General features: G+C 39.3%; 2 protein-coding genes across 2 annotated transcripts; both read left to right on the top strand.

Moving 5' to 3' along the window:
* On the top strand, nucleotides 1-22,360 carry LOC137934594 (protein SPIRRIG-like). The gene is made up of 19 exons (XM_068779031.1): nucleotides 1-638; nucleotides 1,998-2,067; nucleotides 2,162-2,247; nucleotides 3,749-3,884; nucleotides 3,994-4,050; nucleotides 4,217-4,375; nucleotides 5,426-5,617; nucleotides 5,757-5,822; nucleotides 5,911-6,025; nucleotides 6,212-7,386; nucleotides 10,768-11,473; nucleotides 11,564-11,666; nucleotides 11,757-12,883; nucleotides 13,006-14,653; nucleotides 15,087-18,164; nucleotides 19,058-19,366; nucleotides 19,616-19,922; nucleotides 20,013-20,159; nucleotides 20,568-22,360. The coding sequence occupies exons 1-19, from the start codon at nucleotides 475-477 to the stop codon at nucleotides 21,753-21,755; spliced, it is 10,833 nt and encodes a 3,610-aa protein (XP_068635132.1). The 5' UTR covers nucleotides 1-474; the 3' UTR covers nucleotides 21,756-22,360.
* A 907-nt stretch (nucleotides 22,361-23,267) lies between these two features.
* LOC137934595 (pentatricopeptide repeat-containing protein At3g63370, chloroplastic) lies at nucleotides 23,268-26,586 on the top strand. Its single transcript, XM_068779032.1, has one exon. The coding sequence runs from the start codon at nucleotides 23,486-23,488 to the stop codon at nucleotides 26,333-26,335; it is 2,850 nt and encodes a 949-aa protein (XP_068635133.1). The 5' UTR covers nucleotides 23,268-23,485; the 3' UTR covers nucleotides 26,336-26,586.
* The last annotated feature ends 174 nt before the right edge of the window (nucleotides 26,587-26,760 follow it).

Here is a 26,760-nt window from a genome sequence, read left to right as displayed (position 1 = left end):
TCAGCGAATGGTCGTGGGGCACACGACGAGGATGTGATCCGGACAAGCCTCGTGGCAGAAGGTCGGGAGATGACGTGGCACCGGCGCGGAGGGGATATAGCGTCATTGCAGGCGCGATGAGAGGACCGTCCGAAGCTCGGCAGGCCTTCTTTTTCTCCCATCAGAAACCGCGTCTTCAATTTCCTTTCTTTTAAACAATCTTTCATGTTTTTAGGGCACAAATTTTTTTAATAATCCAAAGCAAAGAAAAACTGTTACAAGTGTTAAGTTTCTTTTGGAAAATTCAGCTGGGTGGAGAGAGAGCATTGCAGCAAAAGAGAGAAGGAAAAAGAAAAATCAGATCTTGCTCCATTTGGACGATCCTGTTTCGTCTTCAGGTTCATCGATCCAGTTGTGGTGGATGTTGGAAGGAATTTGTATTCATTAGGCTTGGGAATGAGTGTTGCGAGGAGATTCGGATGACGAGATCCTCACATGTTTCAGTCATCTCGGAAAACAATGAAATGGGCTTCATTGCTTAAAGAGATCAAGGAGAAGGTTGGCCTCTCTCAACCCGCTTCCCCGTCGCCGACTGCCACTTCTGCTGGAGGGTCACCCCTTTCTGCCAGGAATGATTTCGAGTCTTCGTCGCCGTCCAGGTCCGCCATTTCTTGACCGATCTTCGTATATGTGCTAGACTGGTGTAATGAATTCAAAACTGATTTACTTGGACATTTACGACGATGTTTTTCTGATGGAAAAACTGATTGAGCACGGCTTTGCGGATTGAAGAAAATTTTTTTTTTTTTTTTTTCAATTTTTTTTTCCTCAATAGGATAACGTTTGATTCTGTTTCGTCTTTTGTCACCCATTAAGTCTTTACGTGCTTGGAAAATTGAATCAAACAAATTTGACAGCCAGATGGATATAACTTTGTGGTTGAAAACTTGGAAGTGTTCTCTTTCTCTGTCTATACGTTTCAATCGAAATGCTGTTGCAATGCTAAATCGAAACATTGATAACCGGCATTACAAGCTACCCTTTACTCTTTTCATAAATTTTGAAGCTCATACCATGTAATATCCTTGGTATACAAAGTAGTCTTAGGAGTGAGAAATGATTGAAAGTATATCTGAAACCAATGACTCCTGTTTCCAGTAGGCTGTTGATATTCTTATTGGATCCTGACACCTATTAATTGGCCATGTATTGCAAAAACAAATCCTTGTACTGAAGAATGACTGCTTCAACTTCTTTTTGTTATCCCATGGTTGGTCTAAAGTGGACCTTAGAATATGTTTGTCCTGAAGGAGTGATGTCTGTCACAATTCTATTTGAAAGGCTTCTAAATCTGTCATTGCGAAGTATGCTAACTTTAGTGGCTTAAGTGGCTAGCATCGCTGTTGAAAGATTTCCTAGAAATGAAATTTGCTCCACTTGAAAAGTTGATTTCAGTGCTTCTGGAGGTGGTTTGTGTTTGTCTTTTTTCCTAATGTTTGCTTTATTTTGGGTCACAGTACAGTGTAGTGCTCATAGTTTTGTGCCATTTTCATTTGTTGCCTAAAGTCCCTGTAAACTCTCCATAGATGGCTTATGAAATGAGGCAAGAAGCTTGCCACAAATGTGTTTGTGTCAATGCTGTATCACCTTCTTCTTCTTCTTCTTCTTCTTCTTCTTCTTCTTCTTCTTCTTTCATGTTTCTTTGTTTTAACAATTGATGTATAAAGCTTCGTGTGTTGGACAGACACATCGTAGTGGGTGGTATCTCATTTGGATGGTCTGAGTTTGCATTAGTATTTAGAATGCATCAGTTGATCCTTAGTTTTGTAGTCCATCTCATTCTGCTTATGCCTTTTTCTTTTTGAGTTATTATTATTATTTACCTCTCTGTAGTACTTGGATTTTCTGTCAGTTAAGATATAATGCTGTTAGAGCTGATTACATTCTCTCATTTGAGGATGATGGTTAAACACTTTCTCAATTTACCTGTTCTTATTGGTATATATTTTTGACAGCAGAGACAAGCATGAACTGGAGTTGGACTTTAAGAGATTTTGGGACGAGTTCCGTTCTTCCGGTTCCGAAAAGGTATTCAGCTTGTGTATATTTCTGTTGCCATACTATTTTTTTTGTTCATTATGTGGTTCTAGGTTGTGATGGTTTTACAAATTCTTGTATGCAGGAGAAAGAAGCGGCCTTAAACATGGCTGTAGAAATTTTTTGTAGACTAGTGAAGCAGCAAGCTAATATAGCTCATTTAGTTACCACGTAAGTTTTACAGTTTCTCCTAAGAAAATAAACTGCTTACTCAAATTCTCTCTTTTGGTTCTTTGGACAATTAGTATGTTGGTGCACCAGTTCAGAGCATGCACGGAGACCAGAAGTGCAATTGCACTACATATTGATACAACCCACATGCAGAAGTACACATACCAAATTATGGCCAACAGATTAACATGGAAGGATTTTTTATTTTTTATTTTTATTTTAAGATGTCAGAATGACAAGAAAATAAATGATTTGTGGAGTATTTTTTGAAAAAAAAGGAAAAAATTGTGTGGGCTATTATCCTTGGGTCATTTTAATTCAATAAAAAAACTGGTGAGCGTAGATCTGTAGTTCAAACACTAAGAAGCAGGTAGATCTTTGAACATGACAGAAACAGCTTTTCCACATGGAAGCCCAAAACCAACTCAAAAGAAAAAGAGAGCAGTTCCACTTGGATTGTTAACAAATGTTCAATCTTGCTCTTTCCCAAAGCTGAAAATGGTTCTACAATGGTATAACAAAAGCTAAAAGGCGCTTCAACATCATGAAATGCAAACACCGATACCAGTCTATGGCTGTGCAGAATATTTTGCTGCAAGATGCTGGGCCACGAGGCCAAAAACTATATTTTCCATTGCTCTGTCCTTTAACGACTATTCTCTGGTAGACCAAGGCTTCAATTTGTAATGTGTCTTTGTAATGCAAGAAGTATATGACACATTTTTTAGAAATTTATTTACTCTTTAATTTTTTGATAATCTTGATGACTGACAAGTTGTTAGTTCCTCTAAACTGTCAAGAGCATAGTCTAAGCAGCAACAAATTTATACCACAGGCTAACCGGTTTAAAAGGAGACTGCTTCTCTTTTTTCATTGTTAGTCGCATGGCTTCTCTGAGCTTGCAAATTGATAGCTTCTACCATATTTGTAGCTGCATCGAATATTAAGGATCTCAATTTCCCATTTCTTATGGGCCTATACCTGTGATATGTTTCTACTTGAACATAAATATATTTTTTTGAGAACTGTGAAAATTCATTAAGAGAGAAAAAGGATTAAAAAATTACAAATGCAAGGCCTACAGATAACAATGAAAGTGCAAATGCACACATTGGTAAATGATACAAAAAAAGGGCCATTGAGCCTAAGTCCCAATCCACAACAAAAAAAAGTGACTTTAGAGGACAGTATAGAAAAAAAATTGTAGAGGAAAGGATAATGGGAATAAGACAACTTTATACAATGGTAGATAATGTGGCGTGAGATTATTTTCATGAATAAGGATCTGCTGGGGGGGCTTGTCTGGTGGCAGAAAGCAAGGAATGGCTCATCTGAAAGACATAAAAGTTGACCTTTTGCTAGTTGTATGTTGTGGGAATTATGCAGGCATTTTTTTGAGTTTTTCTCCTTTCATTTATAAATGTTTTTATTCTTTAAATCTGGCTGCCAATTTTACATGTATTTCAAGTAAGCTAACTTCTTGCCACTCATAATTTTGCAGGTTAGTTGAAATCCACATATTCTCTTTTGTTGTGGGGAGAGCATTTGTGACAGATGTTGAGAAGTTAAAAATCTCTAGCAAAACAAGATCTTTGGATGTTACAAAACTCCTGAGATTTTTTTCAGAAGTCACAAAGGTTTTCCCCCCCATCTTTATAGCTCTCCTCTTAAATTTTCCTGCAAACCTGTGCCTCTTCGGACTTGGTTACATCTTTTAATCATGGGTAACTCTATCCATCTATGCAGGAAGGCATTAGTCCTGGTTCAAATTTGTTGTATGCAGTAGAAGTACTTGTCTCTGGGGTATGCCTGGCCTTTCAGAATTGAAGATAAATATTCTGGAGTTAAAAAAAATTATTTTTAGCATTTCTACCGAGTCTGATTTCTATTTTGGCAGACTTTTTATGTCTAACTTTTCTTCTTTTTTTTTTTTTTTTTTCTTTTTCTCTACCTCTTTCTTTTTCTACAGCCAATTGACAAGCAACCTCTTTTAGACTCTGGCATCTTATGCAGTCTAATACATATCCTCAATGCCTTTCTACTCCCTGCTGAGGCCAATCAAAGACAAGTTTCAAACTCAGACGAGTCAAAAGTAGAGGACCATTCTGCTCATGTTCGTCGACTTGAGGTGTGGCTCCCTGTGGATTAAGAGTAGAAACCAGTGCTACGTTATTCCTCTTAGTCTTCTTTTTTTGTTGATTGAAAAGGAATTTGGATACCTTTACGCAAGTACCTAAATATAGCACACTCTGATTGTCTCATGTCTAGACCTGTCACTTACGCAAGTACCTAAATATAGCAATCTCTGATTGCCTCACTAGACCTCTCACTTACTATAGTATAAAATGCATCCTTATTTACCCTTATTGTCATTGTAACATTGTGCTTATTTCCAACCTCTATCTAGTTAGTTACCACATTTTTGACTCAATTGCTGCAAAAAGGATGTAAATAGGGAGAATTGAGAGACAGAGGACAGATTTGGAAGAGAGAAAGAGACGGGAGGAAAGAAACCAAGTTTCTTAACTTGGGGTCTGGTGTTCAAGTCTCAGTAGGTATGAGAAGTGTAAAGGAAAGAAATCGGGTTTGAATTGAGAGAGGCTTTCTCAGAATTCCTCCTTATGGTTTTGGAGATCATATCACTGTATAAAGATGACCATCAAAAGGTTCAAACTACAAACTTATGGTAAAATTCTCTCATATTGCTTAAAAATGAGATTGGATTACCTTGAAGTCTGATTCTAATTCCAACATGATTGTGTTCTGAACATATCCCCCCCACTACTCCCCCACCACCACCACACACACCCACGCACCCACCCATTGTTAATATAATTTTGTGTTCTTAGAGTTTAAGGAATGGTGTTTTCTTCTCCAGACATTCGTAAAATCATTATCTTGTGGAGAATGACATCTGGTAAGAGTTTGATGAGTTTGGGTGCTTTCCATAAGCTAAGGAACTTAAAAAGTTATCTAGTGATCTGAGGGGATTTGCTAAAAGTTTCTTCTGGCCTGTTTCTAAGGGCCTGCTTAGAAATTTCTTGTGTACATTCACCATTAAATGGCAAGTCAGTATGTTCTAATATGATTATTTAATATGCCTCTCTAATCTGTAAGAATTATTGATTAAATGTAATTGTCTGCTGTATTTTAGTATTGAAATGCTCTGTTGATGCAGGTTGAAGGGAGTCTGGTGCACATTATGAAAGCATTGTCAAGCCATTCTTCAGCTCCACAAAGTTTGATTGAGGATGACTCGCTGCAGGTTCTGTTTCAGATGGTTGTAGATGGATCTTTGATCGTTTTCCCTCGGTTTAGAGAGGGTCTTGTGGCTTTGCATGCCATCCAGCTTCATCGTCATGCCATGCAGGTAAGTTATGATTGCAGAGATGTTCTTCGCGATATGTGTGACCAGGATCCTAAATAGTAGCTCGTCTCTTTTTTTCAAATAAACAGCAGCTTGTTAGATTTGTTCTAGTAATTTATCTGACATCTTTCATTTCTCGCAGATACTTGGTCTGCTGCTGGTCAATGACAATGGAAGCACAGCAAAATATATCCACAAGCATCATCTTGTATCCCCATGTCACACTTACCAAATGATATTTGTGTTTAGTGTTTTTCAGTTGGACATGTCCCTTACTCTTGTTTCACTCATTTCAGATCAAAGTCCTTCTAATGGCTGTGAAAAGTTTCGACCCTGATGCTGGTGACTCTGCATACACCATGGGCATAGTTGACTTGTTACTTGAATGTGTGGAATTATCATACAGGCCTGGTAAGCAGTGGTAGTAATTGAAATCCTTCTACTTGCATGACTGCATATTCATTCTGCTCTTAACCATCTTGACATGATGAAGTTTTGATGACATTGCTCTTTTAGATACAGGTTTGTTGATTGTATGAAACTGCTTCAATCTAGATTTGCAGCTGACTGGAAAGTTTTCTCAATTTTTGTTTGTAGAGGCTGGTGGTGTCAGGCTTAGGGAGGATATCCATAATGCTCATGGTTATCAGTTCCTTGTTCAGTTTGCATTGATACTTTCTTCCCCACAAAAAAGCCAGGTTGTTCAACCTATCCAATCACAATCCTTATTAAAACCCTCCATTTCAGATGAGTTCCACACAAATTACAGTGTAGCACAAGAAAATCTTGCTGGAAAAGGAGATACCTCTGCCCTACATTTTTCTCCATCACTCTCCAGACTACTTGATGTTCTTGTAACTCTTGCACAAACAGGTCCCATGGAATCCACTACGACAGTTGGCAGTAGGGTCTCTAAAACAGCTGCTGGTAAGATTATTATGCATGGCAGAAATCGTTCGTCTTCTGATAAGATTAATGAAGAAATATGGGAGAAGGGAAACACAAAGGTGCGAGATCTTGAAGCAATTCAGATGTTACAGGACATTTTTCTCAAGGCAAATAATGTAGAAGTGCAAGCAGAGGTACTGAATAGAATGTTCAAAATATTTTCGAGTCACCTTGACAACTACCAGTTGTGTCAACAGTTAAGGACAGTGCCACTCTTCATCCACAATATGGCTCAGTTTCCTCCATCACTTCAGGAGATAATCCTAAAAATCCTTGAATATGCTGTAACAGTTGTGAACTGTGTACCTGATCAGGAATTGCTTACTCTATGCTTTCTGTTGCATCGGCCTATAAATACCGAGTTGAAGCATACAATCCTTTCCTTTTTCGTGAAACTGTTATCCTTTGATCAGCAATACAAGAAGGTATTACGAGAGGTAGGTGTTCTGGAGGTCCTGCTTGATGATCTCAAGATGCATAAGTTTCTCTTGGGTTCAGAGCAGAATCAGAGTAATTCTGGACTTTTGGAAAGGAACTCTAGCTCAGACAGTTTCCAGAAACACATGGAGGACAAGGATGCAATTATTTCATCGCCAAAACTGGTGGGATCTGGTTCAGACAAGTTCCCTGTTTTTGAAGACAAGGGAACAATAGCTGTTGCATGGGATTGTCTTGTTTCTTTGATAAAGAAATCTGAAGCTAACCAAGTATTTCTCCGCTCTGTAAATGGTGTTACCATTATTCTCCCATTTTTAGCCTCTGATATTCACCGTACAGGTGCTCTCAGGATGTTATCATGCTTGATAATTGAAGACACTTCTCAGGTATAAACCTTTGCTCCTTTACATTTTTAGCAGCATTTTACTGTCAATTTTCACTAGTAAATGAGTGTTTTCTTTGATTACCTAGTAGTTTGAGTCATGCAAATGGCCATAGTTTGTGTGTCTAACCTTATATAGGTCCAGGTCATGCTTTTAATTGCTTGGGTCTGTCTATGAGATATTCCCTTCATATACATTTTTCTTTTTTCTTTTTTTTAAAAGAAAAATTGTGACTACTAATTGAGCATTTTTTGCATCTAGATTGCTTGATCTGTCCATGTAGCCCTATGTTTTACAACTAAATTTGAGTAGCTTGTGATCATGCAGTTAGTTGATTGCTTGTATATCAGATATAGTGTTGAATTTACGGAAAAGAGAAAAACTTCATTTACTCGTTGTAATCCGAGTACATGAACCCCTATTTATAATAGAGGAAAATACTAGAGTCCAATTACAAGTTGGAGTTTATAACTTCAGCTTGTAGTGAAAAGAATTTTTGTTCTTCAATTTTCTTTGCCGCAAAAAATTCTTCATAGATACAAAAATTTCATCTTTTGTGCTTCCCCTTTCTTGAATATTTTGGTCACATAAAAATTACCACAACATGTGGAACAAAATACCTCTTTCTTGTACTTCTTCTTCTACTTCTCCCCCTCAGGTTAGGGATAATAAGGACATAGAGACTCAACTTGGACAAAACACAATATGGGAGAAGAAAATCACTCCTAATCATACGACAAAGCTCCATACACCAGTCAAAAACACACTCGATCAATTTTAAAAAGCGGAAAACTAGCCTAATTTTAGGGCTTAAAAAAGAGACTATTCACTTTTTAAGGGTAGCTCAAACATAAGTCACCTCTTGGGTGAAGAATAAAAGACTTGACTCAAGTTAGATTTTGGGCACGCTCCTATACTTTTTAGGTAGTGGGTCTAGGCATTGCTCTGAAGTGAAAAAAACACAAGATGGTAAACTGAAGAAATACTTGAATAAATCAACTTTAACTAGAAGGAGGTGACTATGCAACACTCATACTTCCAAAGTGACCTTTTTTTTCTTCTTTTTTTTCTTTTTGGAGAACTAGGGGAGACTATAATGGTAAAACTTAATAAACTTGACCAAGTATAACTATTTTGGGGAGATCACAATTTTTTGGAATTAACTATGCGGAATATATACAACCAAGTAACAAAAACACAAAATTTGAAAACAACATTGATGCAAGATATTGCATATCTTGAATGAGCACATCATGGAGTGATTAAGTTGGACCATTCTCTCTTATTAGAAGACAAATTTGGCTAAAAAACTCGAATTTTATGAGAAAAAAGAAACTCAAATCATATCAATGCCTGGAGAGATAATAGGGAAAAATGAGAGATTTTCGGCAGAATTGACCTTTGATACTTCTGGTATCAATGTATCCAAAAATATAAGTCAGAATCACAAACTGTTTGTTGATCAAGAAACTAGATTCAAATATCTTTAATTTGATATCTAAATGGCATAAAAATATTCGTTTTTGAATCTTTTATGACCTTTTGATTCTCTTTATTCTATATTTTAACCCTTGCCGACTGCAAATGCAAATATCTCCTTAAATATAGATCAGATACACATGAAAATTTCTCCTTCTGAAACTAGATTTTAATATCTTTCATCCAAGTATAACTTCTCTTCATAAAATATACTTCTTTTGAGAAAATGAAGCTGATAGAGTTGGTGAATTTGTAATTTGGCCGAACTGAGTATTATTTCTTCTATGACCAGCATAACCATTGACTCTTCCAAGATCTATTCTCCATATAAAAACTCAGATTGAGAATTGGTTGAATAGGTAAGAAAATGGATTTAAAGATCTTTCTTTGGATATATTATTCTCCCTATAAAGTTTCATTCTTGATGGCATAAGATGCCTCGAAAGTTGAAGCTTTCTGTTGCTGCTCAAACCTCTCTTGTAGTCTGACCTTTGTTGCTTCAAATATCGATTTCACTTTGTAGAAAACTTTGATTGCCAAAATTCGTTTTGCGGTGAAAAGTAGACTCAGAAATCTTTCTATCAATATATAATTTTTAGTATGAAAAACTCAGATGGAGGTAAGAACGCCAAGAAAACAACGGGTATTGGCACTGAAAATAGAAAAAAAAAAAGATAGAATATGAACATAAACTACTAGAGATGATAAATAAAAAAAGGATTACATTATCTCTGTGGGTTGACTGAGTCAACTCACAGAACTTGCTTTGATACCATGTTGAATTTTTGGAAAAAAAAAAAACTTCATTTACTTCTTGTAATCTGAGTACTTGAGCTCTTATTTATAATAGAGGAAAGTAGTAGAATCCAACTACAATTAAACTGTCCTTGTCCCAATTATGTCCAAAGTCTAACACTTAAAGATAAGTCCTAGTATAATTAAACAACTCAAAATAAATAGAAGACTAACATAATTAAAACACCTTTCAACTGAGATTCTTCTGTGAAACTCTTGTAAGATTCTATCATATTAATTTTGGCTCTGTGAGTCTTCTTACTTTGAGAGTCATGTAAGAGCCTTCCATATCTTCTCTTCAACACAAAATTTGATCATTCTTTTCATTCTACCATGTGACATCTGCCAATATTAACATCAGCGCAAATAAATGTTTTCTCCGCAGAAATAATAACAATCCTAATATTCTAGCATCTTGTCTGTACTGTATTTAAAGGAATGAATCTAAGTATGAGTACGGCCGATATGGCTGTATACTAGACCTTTAAAAAGGGTTTGGCATCAAATTCAAGTGTATCAAAGTTTTAATGTTCCATATTCTACAAGATTCTGGCAAAAAACAAGAAAAGGAAGGGAAAGGCTTCTGTTTTAGAGGTTAGAAACCAGAGAGAGGAGAGAGAATAGGAGAGAGAGAGAGAGAGAGAGAGAGAGAGAGAGTCTGAGAAGGAAGGCAGAACATGAGATAGGAAAAGAAGGGAATTATCGAGCATAATTTGTAACTGCTCAATCCGTAATTCTTCAGTTTACATAACAAAGAAACAACCCTTCACTTAATAAGATTGAATGAATGGACTATATTGAGATACACTATTTGGATTATTTGTTTGTGAGCAGTATTCACTTCAAGGTGCACACTGTCAGTCAGGCATTGGTAGGTGATATTATTCTTTACAGAACTACAAATTACTTGAGAAAGCATATATTTATATGTTTATGTATATATATATATATACAATATATATTTCCAATGCGGACATTTTATTATTTGACATAGTTTTAATTAAATTTACATGTTTGAATTTTCAATATTTCCATTCTTCTATCATTTAAAAAAAAAATCTCCTTTCTTCTATGAGTAATATACTGATCTCTGTAATCTGTTAATATTAGGTTCACCCAGAGGAATTGGGTTCTTTGATTGAAGTTCTAAAAAGTGGCATGGTGACTAGTATTTCTGGATCTCAGCACAAACTTCACAATGAAGCAAAATGTGATGTTTTGGGGGCCTTATGGCGAATTCTTGGAGTTAATCATCAAGCACAGAGGGTCTTTGGAGAAGCTACTGGATTTTCCCTTCTAGTCACAACACTCAATAGTTTCCACAGTATTGAAGGAGACATGGAGGAGTATCCTTTAATGGTTCACTTGAAAGTCTTTAGTTTTATTTTTCGTGTTGTGACTGCTGGAGTATGCAATAATCCCGTTAACCGGTTAGAGCTTCATACAAACTTATCATCCCAGACGTTTTATGATCTTCTCTGTGAGTCAGGCTTGCTTTGTGTGGATTGTGAAAAGCAAGTTATCCAATTACTGCTGGAGCTTGCTCTGGAAATTGTTGTCCCTCCTTCCTCTGCCTTGCATGATGAAAGTGTCCAGTCATCTGATATCATTCAAGCAGGGTCCTCCTTTTTCCCCCTAAGTTCTCCTTTGGGTTCTTGTAGACCAGACAGGGAACGTGTATATAATGCCAGTGCTGTGCTAATGTTAATACGTTGTTTATTACTCTTTACTCCAAAGGTTCAACTTGAAGTACTAAATTTCATTGAGAAGCTTGCACAAGCGGGTCCTTTCAATCAGGAAAATTTGACTTCTGTAGGTATGCAACATGCTATCTTGTCAACTTCGGTTTCTTTTCTTTTAAGTTTCAAATAATTGCCTGTTTATTTTTTATTTTCTTGTAAAATAGGTTGTGTTGGACTTCTTTTGGAGACTATTCAACCATTTCTTGCGGGTACTTCCCCATTACTCGTACATGCCTTAAAAATTGTGAAGGTGCTTGGTGCATATAGGTGGGATGCATACATTCTATTATCTGTTCAACAATTAAATGTTTATTTACTTGCTTGAAGAGAATACTAAGTGGCAGCTTGCTTTTGCAGGCTATCTTCTTCTGAGCTCCGAATACTTGTCAGATACATTCTGCAAATGAGGCTGACACGTTCAGGTCGAGTTCTCATAGATATGATGGAGAGATTAGTTCAGATGGAAGGCATGACTTCTGAGAATATTTCTCTAGCACCATTTGTAGAGATGGACATGTGCAGAATTGGTCATGCATCTGTACAAGTATCTTTAGGGGAGAGAACATGGCCTCCTGCTGCTGGTTATTCGTTTGTTTGTTGGTTCCAATTTCGTAATCTTCTTAAAAACCGTGCAACAAAGGAAGCTGAACAACTCTGCAAGGTGGGCCCTTCTAAACGGAAGCCTCCACCTGGAGTGCAACAGTCTTCCAGGCCTAATGTTCTTCGAATATTCTCTGTTGGTGCATCTGATGAGGAGAATATGTTTTATGCTGAACTTTACCTTCAGGAAGATGGAGTGCTAACTCTTGCGACTAGCAACTCCTGCTCACTTTCTTTCTCAGGTCTTGAACTTGAAGAAGGTAGGTGGCAACACCTTGCAGTTGTTCATAGCAAGCCTAATGCCCTTGCAGGACTTTTTCAGGCTAGTGTAGCTTATGTCTATCTCAATGGAAAGCTGAGACATACTGGCAAAATGGGTTACTCCCCATCCCCAGTAGGAAAGCCACTACAAGTTGCCCTAGGTACCCCAGTTTCATGTGCAAAAAATACTGAACTGTCCTGGAGGCTTAGGTGCTGCTATCTGTTTGACGAAGTGCTCACGTCAGGTAGTATATGCTTCATGTACATTCTTGGTCGAGGGTATAGAGGACTTTTCCAAGATACAGATCTTCTGCAGTTTGTGCCCAACCAAGCATGTGGTGGTGGCAGCATGGCTATCTTGGATGCACTGGAAATTGAGCTAGCTGCGGCTTCTAATGGGCAAAAGGTTGAAGTTCCCAGCAAAATGGGGAGCAGCTCTAAAGCAGATGGTAGTGGGATTGTTTGGGAGTTAGAGAGACTAACCAACCTGTCATCACAGCTCTCTGGGAAAAAGCTTATATTTGCTTTTGATGGAACATCTTCCGAAGCCTTTCGGGCATCTGGGATTTTATCAATGCTCAATCTCGTAGACCCATTGTCAGCTGCTGCTTCTACCATTGGTGGTGAGTTTTTTTTATTTTTCTTTTTTCCAGGATTTGTTTCTGTAATTAAATATTTCCTTTCGTCTTTTGAAATCAGAGAAGTGTTTTTTGAATTGCTGTTTCTTGTCCTTTTCCTCTTATAGGGATTCCACGCTTTGGCCGTCTTCATGGGGATATTTACATCTGTGGTCAACGTGTGATTGGAGATAGCATTCGGACTATTGGTGGGATGGCTGTTGTATTAGCATTGGTTGAGGCTTCTGAGACTAAGGATATGCTGCACATGTCTCTGGCCCTACTTGCTTGTGCACTTCATCAGAGCCCTCAAAATGTGCACGATATGCAAGCCTACAGAGGTTATCATTTGCTTGCACTCTTCCTGCATCGTAGAATGTCATTGTTTGACCACCAGTGTCTTGAAATCTTTTTCCAGATTGCAGCATGTGAAGCTTCTTTACCAGAACCACAGAAGTTACCAATTGCTCCTGCTATCACTTCTCCTGTTGACATTTCACATGAGAGCAGCTATGAAGACATGTCAAAATTTTCTGAGGAAGTGTCATCAGTTGGGTCCCATGGGGATCTGGATGATTTTTCTGTACAGAAAGATTCATTCAGTCACGTTTCGGAGCTTGAGAATGTAGATTTGCCGGCAGTAGAAACTTCAAACTGCATTGTTCTTTCTAATGCAGATATGGTTGAACATGTCTTACTCGATTGGACATTGTGGGTAATAGCTCCAGTTCAAATTCAAGTGCAACTTCTGGGGTTTCTTGAGCGCTTGGTTTCTATGCACTGGTACAGGAATCATAACCTTACAGTCTTACGTCGGATCAATCTTGTTCAACATTTGCTTGTAACTCTGCAGAGGGGTGATGTGGAGGTCCCTGTTATAGAAAAACTGATAATATTGCTTGGAGTCATTCTGGAGGATGGTTTCTTAACTTCAGAGTTGGAACATGTTGTGAGATTTGTAATTATGACATTTGATCCTCCAGAGTTGACATCTCGCCAACAAGTAACTCGGGAATCAATGGGGAAACATGTTATAGTGAGAAATATGTTACTGGAAATGCTGATTGATTTGCAGGTTACAATAACTTCAGAAGAATTGCTTGAACAATGGCATAAGATTGTTTCGTCTAAGTTAATCACATATTTTCTTGATGAAGCTGTTCATCCGACTAGTATGAGATGGGTTATGACACTTCTTGGGGTTTGTCTTGCTTCATCTCCAACATTTTCACTTAAATTTAGAAGCAGTGGGGGCTACCAAGGCTTGACTCGTACTTTACCAAGCTTTTATGATTCTCCTGAAATATACTACATTCTTTTCTGTTTAATATTTGGCAAGCCTGTTTATCCAAGACTACCCGAAGTTCGGATGCTAGACTTCCATGCCCTAATGCAAAGTGACGGAAGCTATGGAGAGTTGAAGTTTGTGGAACTGCTGGAATCTGTGATTGCTATGGCAAAGTCTACATTTGATAGATTGAGTATGCAGTGTATGATGGCCCACCAAGCAGGTAATCTTTCACAATTTGGTGGGACCCTTGTGGCTGAGCTTGTGGAAGGTACAACAGACATGACAGGAGAGCTACAAGGAGAAGCTCTAATGCATAAGACTTATGCAGCACGGTTGATGGGTGGGGAGGCAACAGCTCCAGCTACTGCTACTTCAGTGTTGCGTTTTATGGTGGATCTTGCAAAAATGTGTCCACTTTTCTCTGCTGTATGCCGGAGATTTGAATTCCTTGAAAGCTGTGTGGACCAGTATTTTTCTTGTGTAAGGTTTGTTTCACAATGTCTTTCTGGCTTTAAGACTTACTGCTTTTGGGGACACTAATAAAAATGGTCTAAATACTGTGGGTTTCTTTTAAATTATTACTTTGTTGTCTTTGAGCCAGGTGGTTGCTCTATATACATTAACTAACCATGAATAATGTCTATTCTCCTTCTACCTCATTCTAGACTTTTTCACTTTATCTGGTAGTATTTATAGTATCAGAGAAAAACAAAAAAATGGTATCCTCTGCGTACTTTAAGTGAATCCATCTAACATCCAAACATCACAAGTCACTTGTACTTTCCATTTTGGCCCTTGATACTTTGGATCTCCTAATTTGTTATGAATGGTTCCTCTAGTGTGCCTTGTCAGTGTTAATCTATGTTGCCTCTGAAAACTGTCTTTCTGTCATAACTGGCTTTGTTGTTTGCATTTCAGGGCTACATGTGCAGTTAAGATGGCGAAAGGCCTTGTAAGGGTACCTGATGAGAAGAACCTGCAGGATTCTGATGATACTCACAGCTCTCAACACACATTCTCCAGCTTACCTCTAGAACATGAACAGTCTTCAAAAACTTCAATAAGCATTGGAAGCTTCCCTGCAGCACAGAAAAGCACTAGCTCTGAGGATATGGGTGGATCCCATAACGACTTGGCGGAAGAATGTAACAAACTATGTGGCACACCTCCTCAGCAATCAAGTGAGCCCTTAATAGGAATGCGGGGCCAGATTGTTCCTAGTACTGATTTTGATGGTCTTGAAAAGATCCCCTCTGTGACCTCCAGTGCCCATGAGTTTGGTCACTATAATAACATCAGTGAGACTACAGATGCCTTTCCAATGACAGATTCCCTTAGTTCAGCATCAGTGGTTGTCCCTGATTCTCCTATTATTTCTGAGAAATCCGACTCTAAGCTAGTTCTAACCCCTTCTACACCTCCAGTGGTTGCAATGACATCGTGGCTTGGCAGCAATGCTGGCAAGAGTGGCGAAGTGAAAACTCAAATATCTGCTACTCCTTTGGTGGGTTCTTCAGCTTCTCAATCTGAACTTGATGCAACTCCAGATTTGAAGTCCGGCTCCCATGGACCCTCTCCTGCCAATAAGTTTTTTGCTATAACTCCTAAGCTTTTAATTGAAACAGAGGAATCAGGCTATGGTGGTGGCCCATGTGCCTCAGCTGCCACTGCTGTCTTGGATTTCATAGCGGAAGTTCTTGCTGATATTGTTACCGAGTATATAAAAGCAGCACCAATTGTGGAGTTGGTTCTTGAAAACATTCCATTATATGTAGATGCCGAATCAGCACTAGTCTTTCAGGGTCTTTGCCTCAGTAGATTGATGAATTTTCTAGAAAGGCGCCTCCTGCGTGATGATGAGGAAGAGGAGAAAAAACTTGATAAGAATCGCTGGTCTGTTAATTTGGATAATCTCTGCTGGATGATTGTGGACCGTGTATATATGGGAGCTTTCCCGCAGCCTGGGGGGGTACTCAGAACCTTGGAATTTTTGCTGTCTATGTTACAGCTTGTCAACAAAGATGGTCGGATTGAAGAAGTGACCCCTATTGGGAAAGGCCTATTATCCATAAAAAGAGGAAGTCGCCAGCTTGATACCTATGTACAGGCACTTCTGAAGAATACAAATCGCATGATATTGTACTGTTTCCTGCCTTCTTTTTTAAGCACAATTGGAGAAGATGATTTCCTTTCATGTTTGGGGTTGCAGATCGAGGCCAGGAAGATGGGTCCACCCATTAATTCTTCAGAGGATGAATCAGGAGTAAATATCTGTACTATTTTGCAGCTATTAATTGCAAACAAGAGGCTTGTACTCTGCCCAAGCAATCTTGATACAGATCTCATTTGCTGTCTTTGCATAAACTTGATATCACTTCTGTGGGATGCACGGAGAAGTGCACAGAATATGGCAATAGAGATAATCAAGTATCTACTCTTGCACCGCCGTGCATCACTTGAGGAGTTACTTGTCTCCAAACCGAACCAAGGGCAACAGTTGGATGTCTTACATGGAGGCTTTGATAAGCTTCTGACTGGTAATAGCTCAAATTTTTTTGAATGGCTCCAGTCTTCTGAACAGGCCATAAATAAAGTGCTGGAGCAGTGTGCTGCCATCATGTGGGTCCAGTATATCTCTGGTTCTGCAAAGTTTCCTGGTGTGAGAATAAAGGGCATGGAAGGCCGCAGAAAAAGAGAGATGAGTAGGAGATCAAGAGATGCTGCTAAGTTAGACTTGAGACACTGGGAACAAATCAATGAGCGTAGGTATGCGCTGGAGTTGGTTCGTGATGCCATGTCTACAGAGCTCAGAGTCGTTCGTCAGGATAAATATGGGTGGGTCCTACATGCAGAGAGTGAGTGGCAAACACATCTCCAGCAACTTGTGCACGAGCGAGGACTATTTCCAATGAGAAACAATTCCTCGAGTGTTGAAGAGGAGTGGCAACTATGTCCTATTGAAGGCCCCTACCGTATGCGCAAAAAGCTTGAGCGTTGCACTTTAAAAATTGATACTATACAAAGCATTCTTAGCAAACAATTTGATTGGGTAAACTCCGAGCTGGTTAATGAGAAAAATGAGAGTAATCCTGAAACATGTTCTGGTTCATTTCTTCATCTCCTGGCAGATGCATCCAAGCAGAACTCTTTTGATGGACCCGAATTTGATGACTCTTCATTCCAAGAAGCTGAAGGTTTTAAGGATGGTGATTCAACTTCTGCTCGAATTGGGTTGAATGATGACAGATGCAGCAGTGTAAATGAAGCAAGTCTTCACTCAGCTCTTGAATTTGGGGTGAAGTCTAGCGTTGCTTCTTTTCAAATGACTGATAGCATGCATGCAAAATCTGATCTTGGTTTTCCTTGGCAATCTTCTTCTGTGAGAACTGATGAAGTGAAACCTGTTGAAGATAAGCCAGAGAAGGAGCTTCTTGATAACGGGGAATATCTTATTAGGCCTTATTTGGAGCCTCTTGAGAAGATTAGGTTTAAGTATAACTGTGAAAGAGTTGTTGGTCTTGACAAGCATGATGGTATATTTCTCATAGGGGAACTGTGTCTATATGTCATAGAAAATTATTATATTGACAACTCAGGATGCATATGTGAAAAGCAGTGTGAGGATGAACTCTCTGTGATTGATCAAGCTTTGGGTGTCAAAAAAGATGTTACTGGCAGCTCTGAATTCCAGTCAAAATCTCCACCTCCTTCATGGAGTGAAGGTGTTAAAACCTCCATTGGGGGAAGAGCTTGGGAATACAATGGTGGAGCATGGGGAAAAGAGAAGGTTTGCAGTAGTGGTAATATGCTTCATTTGTGGCGCATGTGGAAACTTGATAGTGTTCATGAGCTTCTGAAACGAGACTACCAGCTCCGTCCTGTTGCAATTGAGATATTTAGCATGGATGGGTGTAATGATCTTCTGGTTTTCCACAAGAAAGAAAGGGATGAAGTGTTCAGAACTTTGATTGCTATGAATCTTCCACGGAACAGAATGTATGCATTTTCATCCTTTGTGTCTCTGTATCCCATTTATTTCTTTTCTTTACTTGTAAAGCATTTGCTTTGGCTATCTCTACTTTGCAGCATTCATAATGCCAATTGCATGTTTCATCTGGGTCCAACTATGGTTGGTAACCTAATTTTGGGGCATGGCAAACAGAGGTTCCTTACCCTCTCATTCCAGTAGATATGAGTCTTGTGCTTTCTCCACCTTTAATTGACATCCTTTTTGAGGGACCATTAAGATCATTCTTTTCAAGTTTTAAGAATCTAATACACTAGCTAATCTTCGTTACATGCTTGTAGCCAAATTGAACCATTGAGTTTCTTCTATGCTGTCTTGTGCCTATTGTTGGTTAGAGGATTAAAAGAAAAAGATGGGTTTTGTTTTGGTTTTTCCTGGCTCTCCTTGATATATGTGTTAGGAGTATAAAGTCCACTTTGGTGGTGGGTTGGGGAGATTCTGTTTCAAATCCACAGCTACTATGCAACTTCACCATTGACATAATGCATGGACTGTTCCATTTTTTTATATCTGAAATGTATGACAGCTTCTGTTTGAAGGTAAGCTTCTAGTGCCCAACATGTTTGCTTGATCCTGGATTGCCCAACATTTTTTCCATTTAATGAGTATGCCTCCGTGTGATACAATTCTTGATTTTATGGTTGTTGTCGAAATTAGAACCCAGTCAGTTATTTGTCAAACTGCCAGTATTTTTTGTTTTGAAATTTGTTAATGTGAAATGATATTTGACAAAAGTTTAGGGTCTCAAATATTTTCTGATTTCCTCCTTTTCAAATTTATTGTGCCTCCCTTCTTTTTCTTTGAAGTTGGAAAATTGAAAATTTTGAGGAGCTAAAGGTTGTGAACATACTTCATGCTACAGGTTAGACATAACTATTTCAGGATCATCCAAGCAAGAAAGTAATGAAGGTAGTCGTCTATTTAAGATCATGGCTAAGTCATTTTCAAAACGATGGCAAAATGGTGAAATTAGCAACTTCCAGTACCTCATGCATCTCAACACACTTGCTGGACGTGGATATAGTGATCTTACCCAGTATCCAGTATTTCCATGGATCCTTGCAGATTATGAGAGTAAAGTTCTTGACTTGACAAACCCGAAAACATTCCGTAAGCTTGATAAACCAATGGGATGCCAGACACCTGAGGGAGAGGAAGAGTTCAAGAAAAGGTTTCCTTTCTTTTTCTCCAAGTTATTCTCTTTTTGAAGCATCTATTGTTACTTCCTTTTTGTTTACCCCCAGCTCTTTTAGTGTGCGTTTTTTTTTTTTTTTTTTTTGGTCCATTGTTTTTCTTTTGTTGGGTGATGAAGGTCTTGTATTTTTTTGTTCCTTATAATTATCACCATTCATAAGAAAACTTAATTTGGATCTGGCTCATCACATGTATTCACAAAGTTTGGCTAATGTTCATATCTCAGATACGAGAGCTGGGATGATCCTGATGTTCCAAAGTTTCACTATGGTTCGCATTATTCAAGTGCTGGGATAGTGCTTTTCTACCTTTTACGCCTGCCACCATTTAGTACAGAGAACCTGAAACTACAAGGAGGTCAATTTGACCACGCGGACCGTCTTTTCAACAGTGTGCGAGATACATGGTCAAGTGCAGCAGGGAAGGGTAACACTTCTGATGTGAAGGAATTGATTCCTGAATTCTTTTACATGCCAGAGTTTTTGGAAAATCAGTTCAATCTTGACTTGGGTATAAAACAATCAGGAGAGAAGGTTGTGTTTTGTTTTAAAAGATTTCAGTTTATATATTAACTTAGTTGATCACGTAATGTTTTGGGGAGTCTTATGGTTTCATTTTTCCAGGTTGGTGATGTTCTGCTGCCTCCATGGGCCAAGGGAAGTCCCAGGGAGTTTATTAAAAAACACCGAGAAGCTTTGGAATCTGATTATGTTTCTGAAAATTTGCATCACTGGATTGATCTTATATTTGGTTATAAGCAGCGAGGGAAGGTGAGTATTATAAGTATTTTGATTTATTCTCATTTTCAATTATATCCATTGGGCGATTCCTTGTGTTTTTGACATTGTGAATACCTAAGGATATCTGTGGACTTTAAGCATGTAAGTATCAGCTGAACCTCCATTTATGGAGTTCCCAGAATAATTAGTTACTTGCCTACGATTCTCACCATTTGCTATAGACTTAAGGAAGCAATTTATGGCATAAAACTGCTGAAGTAAATGGTAAATTGTTCATCCTGCCAAACGGTGAGCCTAACCTACTAATAGTTCACCTTTGTTTCCTTCTCCCAGTTCTGGAAATAAATCTAGTCTTCCCAATTTGATGTTTCTGGTGTCTGCAATACCTTGTTTGTGAGGTTGGCTGCTTACTTGGAATGATTCTTTGTGAAAATACAGGCTGCTGAAGAAGCTGTAAATGTTTTCTATCATTACACATATGAAGGTAATGTAGATATAGATGCAGTTTCAGATCCAGCTATGAAGGCTTCCATTTTGGCCCAAATTAATCACTTTGGACAGACCCCGAAGCAGCTATTTCGGAAGCCTCATGTAAAGAGACGATCAGACAGGAAGCTTCCTCATCCACTTCGTCATTCTAATCACCTGCAGCCGCATATAATTCGCCGAACCTCTTCATCCATCTCACAGATTGGGACTTTCAGTGACAAGGTCCTTGTTGCAGGTCCAAACAACTTGCTAAAACCTATCACTTATAGTAAGTATATTGCATGGGGTTTCCCTGACCGCAGCTTGAGATTTTTGAGTTATGACCAAGATAAACTCCTCTCCACCCATGAGAATTTACATCTAGGAAACCAAATCCACTGCACTGGAATCAGCCAAGATGGGCAAATTTTGGTTACAGGTGGTGATGATGGGTTGGTGTCTGTGTGGCGGATCACTGAGGATGGGAATGGGACCCGTGGGCAGAGACGCTTGAATTTGCAGCGAGCCCTCTGTGCCCACACAGCCAAGGTCACTTGTCTCTATGTTAGTCAGCCTTACACCTTAATTGTGAGTGGATCTGATGACTGTACTGTGATCCTGTGGGATCTAAGCAGCTTGGTCTTTGTGAAGCAGCTCCCAGAATTTCCTGCTCCTATATCAGCCATTTATGTTAATGACTTGACAGGGGAAATTGTGACCGCGGCTGGGGTGGTTCTTGCTATTTGGAGCATCAATGGGGATTGTTTGGCTGTTGTGAACACTTCACAGTTGCCATCAGACTTCATTCTCTCAGTTACGAGTACAACTTTTTCCGATTGGTGGGAGACAAACTGGTATGTAACAGGCCACCAGAGTGGAGCGATCAAGGTGTGGCACATGGTCCATCACACAGATGATGAAGCGAGTGGCAGAAGCAAGTTGGGCAATCATGGTACAGGGAATTTGGGGCAGGTTGGCCAGGGTCCTGAATACAGGTTGGTCCTGTATAAGGTGCTCAAGTGGCATATGCATGCGGTCACAGCTTTGCACCTTACAAATGACCTGAGGCAGTTGTTGAGTGGGGATTCAGGTGGGAATCTGATGTCCTGGACTCTTCCAGAGGAGAGTTTGAAGGGCTCATTCAATCATGGAGGATAATTATGATGATAGTGGGTAATCACTATTTCAAGTCTTTCGTCCCATAAGGAAAATTGGGTACCTGGGTATGGTTGTTTCTTGACAGAAAGGGTGTTTCACCATTATGCAACAAAGACACTCGAAAGTACAATAGAGGGATGGGCTGACCAAGATATACTGACATCCATTGAAACCCTTTTTCCCTTCAGTTACGGTGCTGGTAAGCAGACAACCTCCCTTAGGCTGGTACATGGACAAAACATTCAACCCTTGTGGGTATGCGGACAGCTCGGTTGACCATAGTTGTGGGAGCAAGGAGCATCATTTTGTTGGTGCAGGAGCACAGGGAAGGTCTTCGCTCCACTAAGATTTTTACCAGTTTTGGTGTATATAGGTCGTCGTCAACTAACATTTGTAAACATGTATAGAGCGAGGAAGAAAGGTTGAAAGGATTTCAGTGGAGTTGGTTGTGGTGATTGTGTCCTGTTTGTTTCTGTTAATTATTCCCTTTTCCCGTCTGTATGGGTGTGGATTCGCATCCGTTGCACACCTTTGCTGCAGAGGAACGAACCGCTGTGTGCAAAGACCCCTCTTCAATATAATTGTTACAAGCAATTGTTTCATTATCCTCTCTGGGTTCAATCAAGGTTTGCATCCCTGCAGTCCTCGATAGTTTTATAAGCAAAGATCTAGGAAGCAAATCTTTTATCTCTTCCATCCTTCATCTGCATCTATTTATTTATTTTTATAAAGAAAGATCTAGGAAGCATGTTTTCGCATACGTTTCATCAAGGATCTTCGTTCCTCCTGAACGTGTTTTGCAGGAATTTCTGAAATGAGTAGAGAGCTGTTCCAATTGCAGTTTTTTTGAAACCATATCACATAAAATTGTTTGTTTTAACCCCTCTTCATCTTTATGGTCAATAATTATTTACTGTTAATTATATTCTCAACATGGCAGTTATGCATGCCTCAAATAACATCTAATCACTAATTGGTGCTTCCATGTTCAAGATTCCAGCCTTCAAAAGGGTTGTTTTATTCAAACTCAGGACTCAACTCGGACAAATGAAAATTTGAATAAAATCAGCCGAATCAGGTAAAGGTCAAGCCCCATCCCTCAACTCAGCTCGCCCAGCCCGACAAATCCAATCCAACTCACCCAAAGTCATGAAAAAATGATGAAATTGAGAGAAGGAGATTAGCTTTTACCTCCATGGAAAAAGGTTTGGAGTGCTGCTGCTTGAGACTTTCGGTGCTTCAAGACAAAAATTAGTAATTCAGAATTCACAGTTACCCAAGCCTCAATTTCCTTCTTTCTTAAAGATAACATGACCATCTTTTAACAGAATTACCCTGCTGCTTTCTCCTTAGATGCCTTCGAACCTGAAAAGATAATATTCCCTCTGAAGATAAAGCAAGGACTTAGAGATGAACAGGCCAAAGCATTAGAGATGGATGGAGGTAGAGGAAAACAGGAGAAGAAGAGCGCATTCAATGAAGAAAAAAAATAATCCAAAGTATACAATTTGACGTTCATATAAAGATTCATAAACTTCACCTAACCACCGGTAAGAAATTGGAATCCCCGTCTGCCAGTGAAGCAAATCCATCGATGATATTCCTGGAAATTAGAGCAGAACAAATAGTCAGCTCTTATACTCTTATTAGTTGAATTCTTTTTACAACATAAGGAAGTTCGAAGAGTCTTCTTGAATAAGAAGCTACAAGCTTAGTGTTCAAGTGCCGCCATGGCCAGAGTGCTCCACCACTCTCATTGCCTTCCCTCCTCAGCCAACACCCACATAAATAATCCTCCGAAAATCATTAGACTCTCACAAAAATCCGCCGCCTCTCTGAGGGAAATTTGCGGACAGGGGACCCTCAAGCAAGCTTTCAATTCTGTCAGTGATCTTCTAACGGACCAAAATAGCACAGATTCTTATCGTTCCTCTTTGGAAGAAGCTTATGGATCAATTTTGGACCTCTGTGCTGCCCAAAAGGCAGTATTCCAAGGGCAACAAATCCATGCTCGTGTTGTCTCTTCCGGTGCCGCTCTTGACAGAGAATTTTTGAGTACAAAGCTTGTGTTTATGTATGGAAAATGTGGTTACCTTCCTCAGGCTCAATATTTATTCGATGAAATGTCTCAGAAAACTGTTTTCACTTGGAATGCTCTCATTGGAGCTTATGCCTCAAATGGAAGGCCTCTGGGAGCTATAGAATTATATAGGGAAATCCGGGAAACTGGAGTTGGTGTAGATTCATGTACGTTCCCGTTGATACTCAAGTCTTGTGGGGCAGTTCAAGATCTTGATCTTGGGACAGAAATTCATGGTTTTGCAATTAAGTCAGGGTTCGTTTCAGTAGTTTTTGTTATTAATTCTCTTGTTGCCATGTATGCCAAGTGTAACTGCATCAGTGAGGCGATGAAGCTCTTTGATGGGATGAATGAAAAAGGTGATGTTGTCTCGTGGAATTCAATTATGTCAGCCCTCTTGCAACATGGGCAATATGTTGAGGTCTTGCAGCTGTTTAGAGAAATGCAGAAAATTGGAACTTCGGTGAACTCCTACACAGTTGTGAGTGTTCTTGAAGCTTGTGCAGAACTCTCCTTGGTAAAATTGGGAATGGAGATTCATGCTTCTCTTTTAAAATCTGGTAGAGAACTTCATATTTTCGAAGCCAATGCTTTGGTTGTTATGTATTCTAAAGCCGGTCAAATGGGTGAGGCAGTTCGAGTATTCGAAAAAATGGATGAGAAGGATAAGGTATCATGGAATTCAATGCTATCTAGCTATGTACAAAATGGTTTTTATACAGAAGCCCTTGGGTTTTTCCATGATGCTCAGAGAATGGGTCACAGACCTGACCAGGTTTCAGTTATAAGTATTGCTTCGGCATCAGGTCGACTTGGGAAAGTCTTGAATGGAATGGAGGCTCATGCATTTGCTGTAAAACACGGATTCGATTCTGATTTGCAGGTTGCAAACACACTGATAGACATGTATGGTAAGTGTTCTTATGTAAACTATGCTGGACGCATTTTCCTTAAAATACCCACAAAGGATTTCATAACTTGGACCACATTCATAGCCACACATGCACAGAACAGTTCTTATTTTGAGGCCTTGCAGCTGTTTAGGGAGGTACAGAGGGAGGGGATGAAAGTGGATTCCATGATGATAGGAAGCATTCTAATTGCTCTAAGTGGTTTGAAGTGTGTTTCTCATGTGAAGGAAATTCATGCATATGTTATTAGGCATGGCTTGTTTGATCTTGTGTTACAGAATTCTCTGTTAGACGTATACGGCGAATGTGGGAAGGTTAAGGAAGCATGTAGACTATTTGAAGGAATGGTTACTAGAGATGTTGTATCATGGACAAGCATGATATCTTGTTTAGTTCACAATGGGTTCGCCAGCGAGTCTCTTAATGTGTTTCATCAGATGGTAGAAACCGGTGTACAGTCTGACTCGGTAACTCTAGTGAGTCTTTTATCAGCTGTATCCAATTTATCTGCTCTTAGAAAAGGAAAAGAGATACATGGATTTGTAATCAGACATTGCTTTGTCATGGATGGATCTATTTGTAGTTCACTTGTAGATATGTATTCAAGCTGTGGGAATGTAGATAATGCCTATAAAGTGTTTGAGGGGATCAACTGTAAAGATACGGTTTCCTGGACTAGTATGATAAATGCTTGTGGGATGCATGGTCGAGGCAAGGAAGCCATCAATTTGTTCAACCGAATGGAGGAAACAGGCTTGGCACCTGACCACATAACCTTCTTAGCTCTTCTCTATGCCTGCAGTCACTCGGGCTTGATCGAAGAAGGGAAAAGATATCTGGAAATAATGAAAAGTAAACACAATTTAGAGCCATGGCCAGAGCACTATGCCAGTGTAGTTGATCTTCTTGGTCGCTCTGCCTGTGTAAACGAAGCTTATGAGTTTATCAGAAACATGCCAATAGCTCCAACTACTGAGATATGGTGTGCTCTTCTTGGGGCTTGCCGTGTCCATTCAAATCATGAAATTGGAGAAGTTGCTGCCCAGAAGCTCCTCGAGTTAGACCCAGAGAACCCAGGAAACTACGTGCTTGCATCAAACTTCTTTGCAGCCAAAGAAGGATGGGGAGAAGTGGAAGAGATACGCCTAACAATGAAGAAAAGGGGACTAAAGAAAAGTCCAGCTTGTAGTTGGACTGAAGTGGGAAACAAGGTCCATTCTTTCGTCGTCAAGGACCGATCCCATCCCCAGACGACAGAAATCTATTCCAAATTGGGTGAAATCACAAAGAAACTGCAAACTGAAGGTGGGTATGTGGCTGATACGAAGTATGTTTTGCATGATTTAAGCGAGGAGGAGAAGGTGAAGAGGCTTTCTGGACACAGTGAGAGGCTTGCCATTGCATTTGGCCTGATCAACACCAACAAGGGTACCCCTATTCGAATCACAAAGAACCTTCGCGTTTGTGGTGACTGTCATCAATTCACCAAGCTTGTGTCAAAGCTATATGAACGAGAAATTGTGGTCAGAGACAGTAATAGGTTCCATCATTTTGAGAATGGTACTTGTTCTTGTGGAGATTTCTGGTGATTAAGACCTTACTCAGCCTGCTTATCCATTTGATTAGAATAAGCCGGTTCCCGGTTTGAACCTTTATCCATTGACTTATTCCTGATTTGTGGGGGCCACTCAGTTGTTGATATCTTAACCATTCAATCATGATCCAATAGCTAAGACAGCCGTTGATTTGATGAGTGAGATCATGATCGGATGGTATCCTGTATTTTATTTTTTATTTTTGGTTAAGAAAATGATCTGGATACGTGTAATAAATCATTGACCTGCGTTTCTCTTACCCACTCCTCTCTCCTCTTCCCTCTTATTTAATGGGTTTTGCACAGTCACTGTCGCCGCGATCGGGGCTTTTGGATAAGCACGAAGGTTCTCGGTCAAAACATCCTCGAAATTTTAGCCGATTATAACGAAATTGCCATTGTATCCTCCGATCATCGAGC

This window comes from Aristolochia californica, unplaced genomic scaffold, assembly GCF_029961685.1.
Source record: "Aristolochia californica isolate CCGP_79_NKW_82.1479 unplaced genomic scaffold, dmAriCali1.0.hap1 SCAF_6, whole genome shotgun sequence".
Classification (NCBI taxonomy): Eukaryota; Viridiplantae; Streptophyta; class Magnoliopsida; order Piperales; family Aristolochiaceae; genus Aristolochia; species Aristolochia californica.
This window is presented reverse-complemented; position numbering and strand designations above follow the sequence as displayed.

What these genes read in the sequence shown, in the direction of transcription:
- LOC137934595 (XM_068779032.1), top strand. Translation starts at nt 23,486, where the DNA reads ATGGCCAGAGTGCTCCACCACTCTCATTGCCTTCCCTCCTCAGCCAAC.
- LOC137934594 (XM_068779031.1), top strand. Translation starts at nt 475, where the DNA reads ATGTTTCAGTCATCTCGGAAAACAATGAAATGGGCTTCATTGCTTAAA. An exon ending in TAGAAGTACTTGTCTCTGGG is followed by an intron (nt 4,051 to 4,216) that starts GTATGCCTGGCC and finishes CTTTTTCTACAG; the next exon opens with CCAATTGACAAGCAACCTCT. An exon ending in ATATCCACAAGCATCATCTT is followed by an intron (nt 5,823 to 5,910) that starts GTATCCCCATGT and finishes CACTCATTTCAG; the next exon opens with ATCAAAGTCCTTCTAATGGC.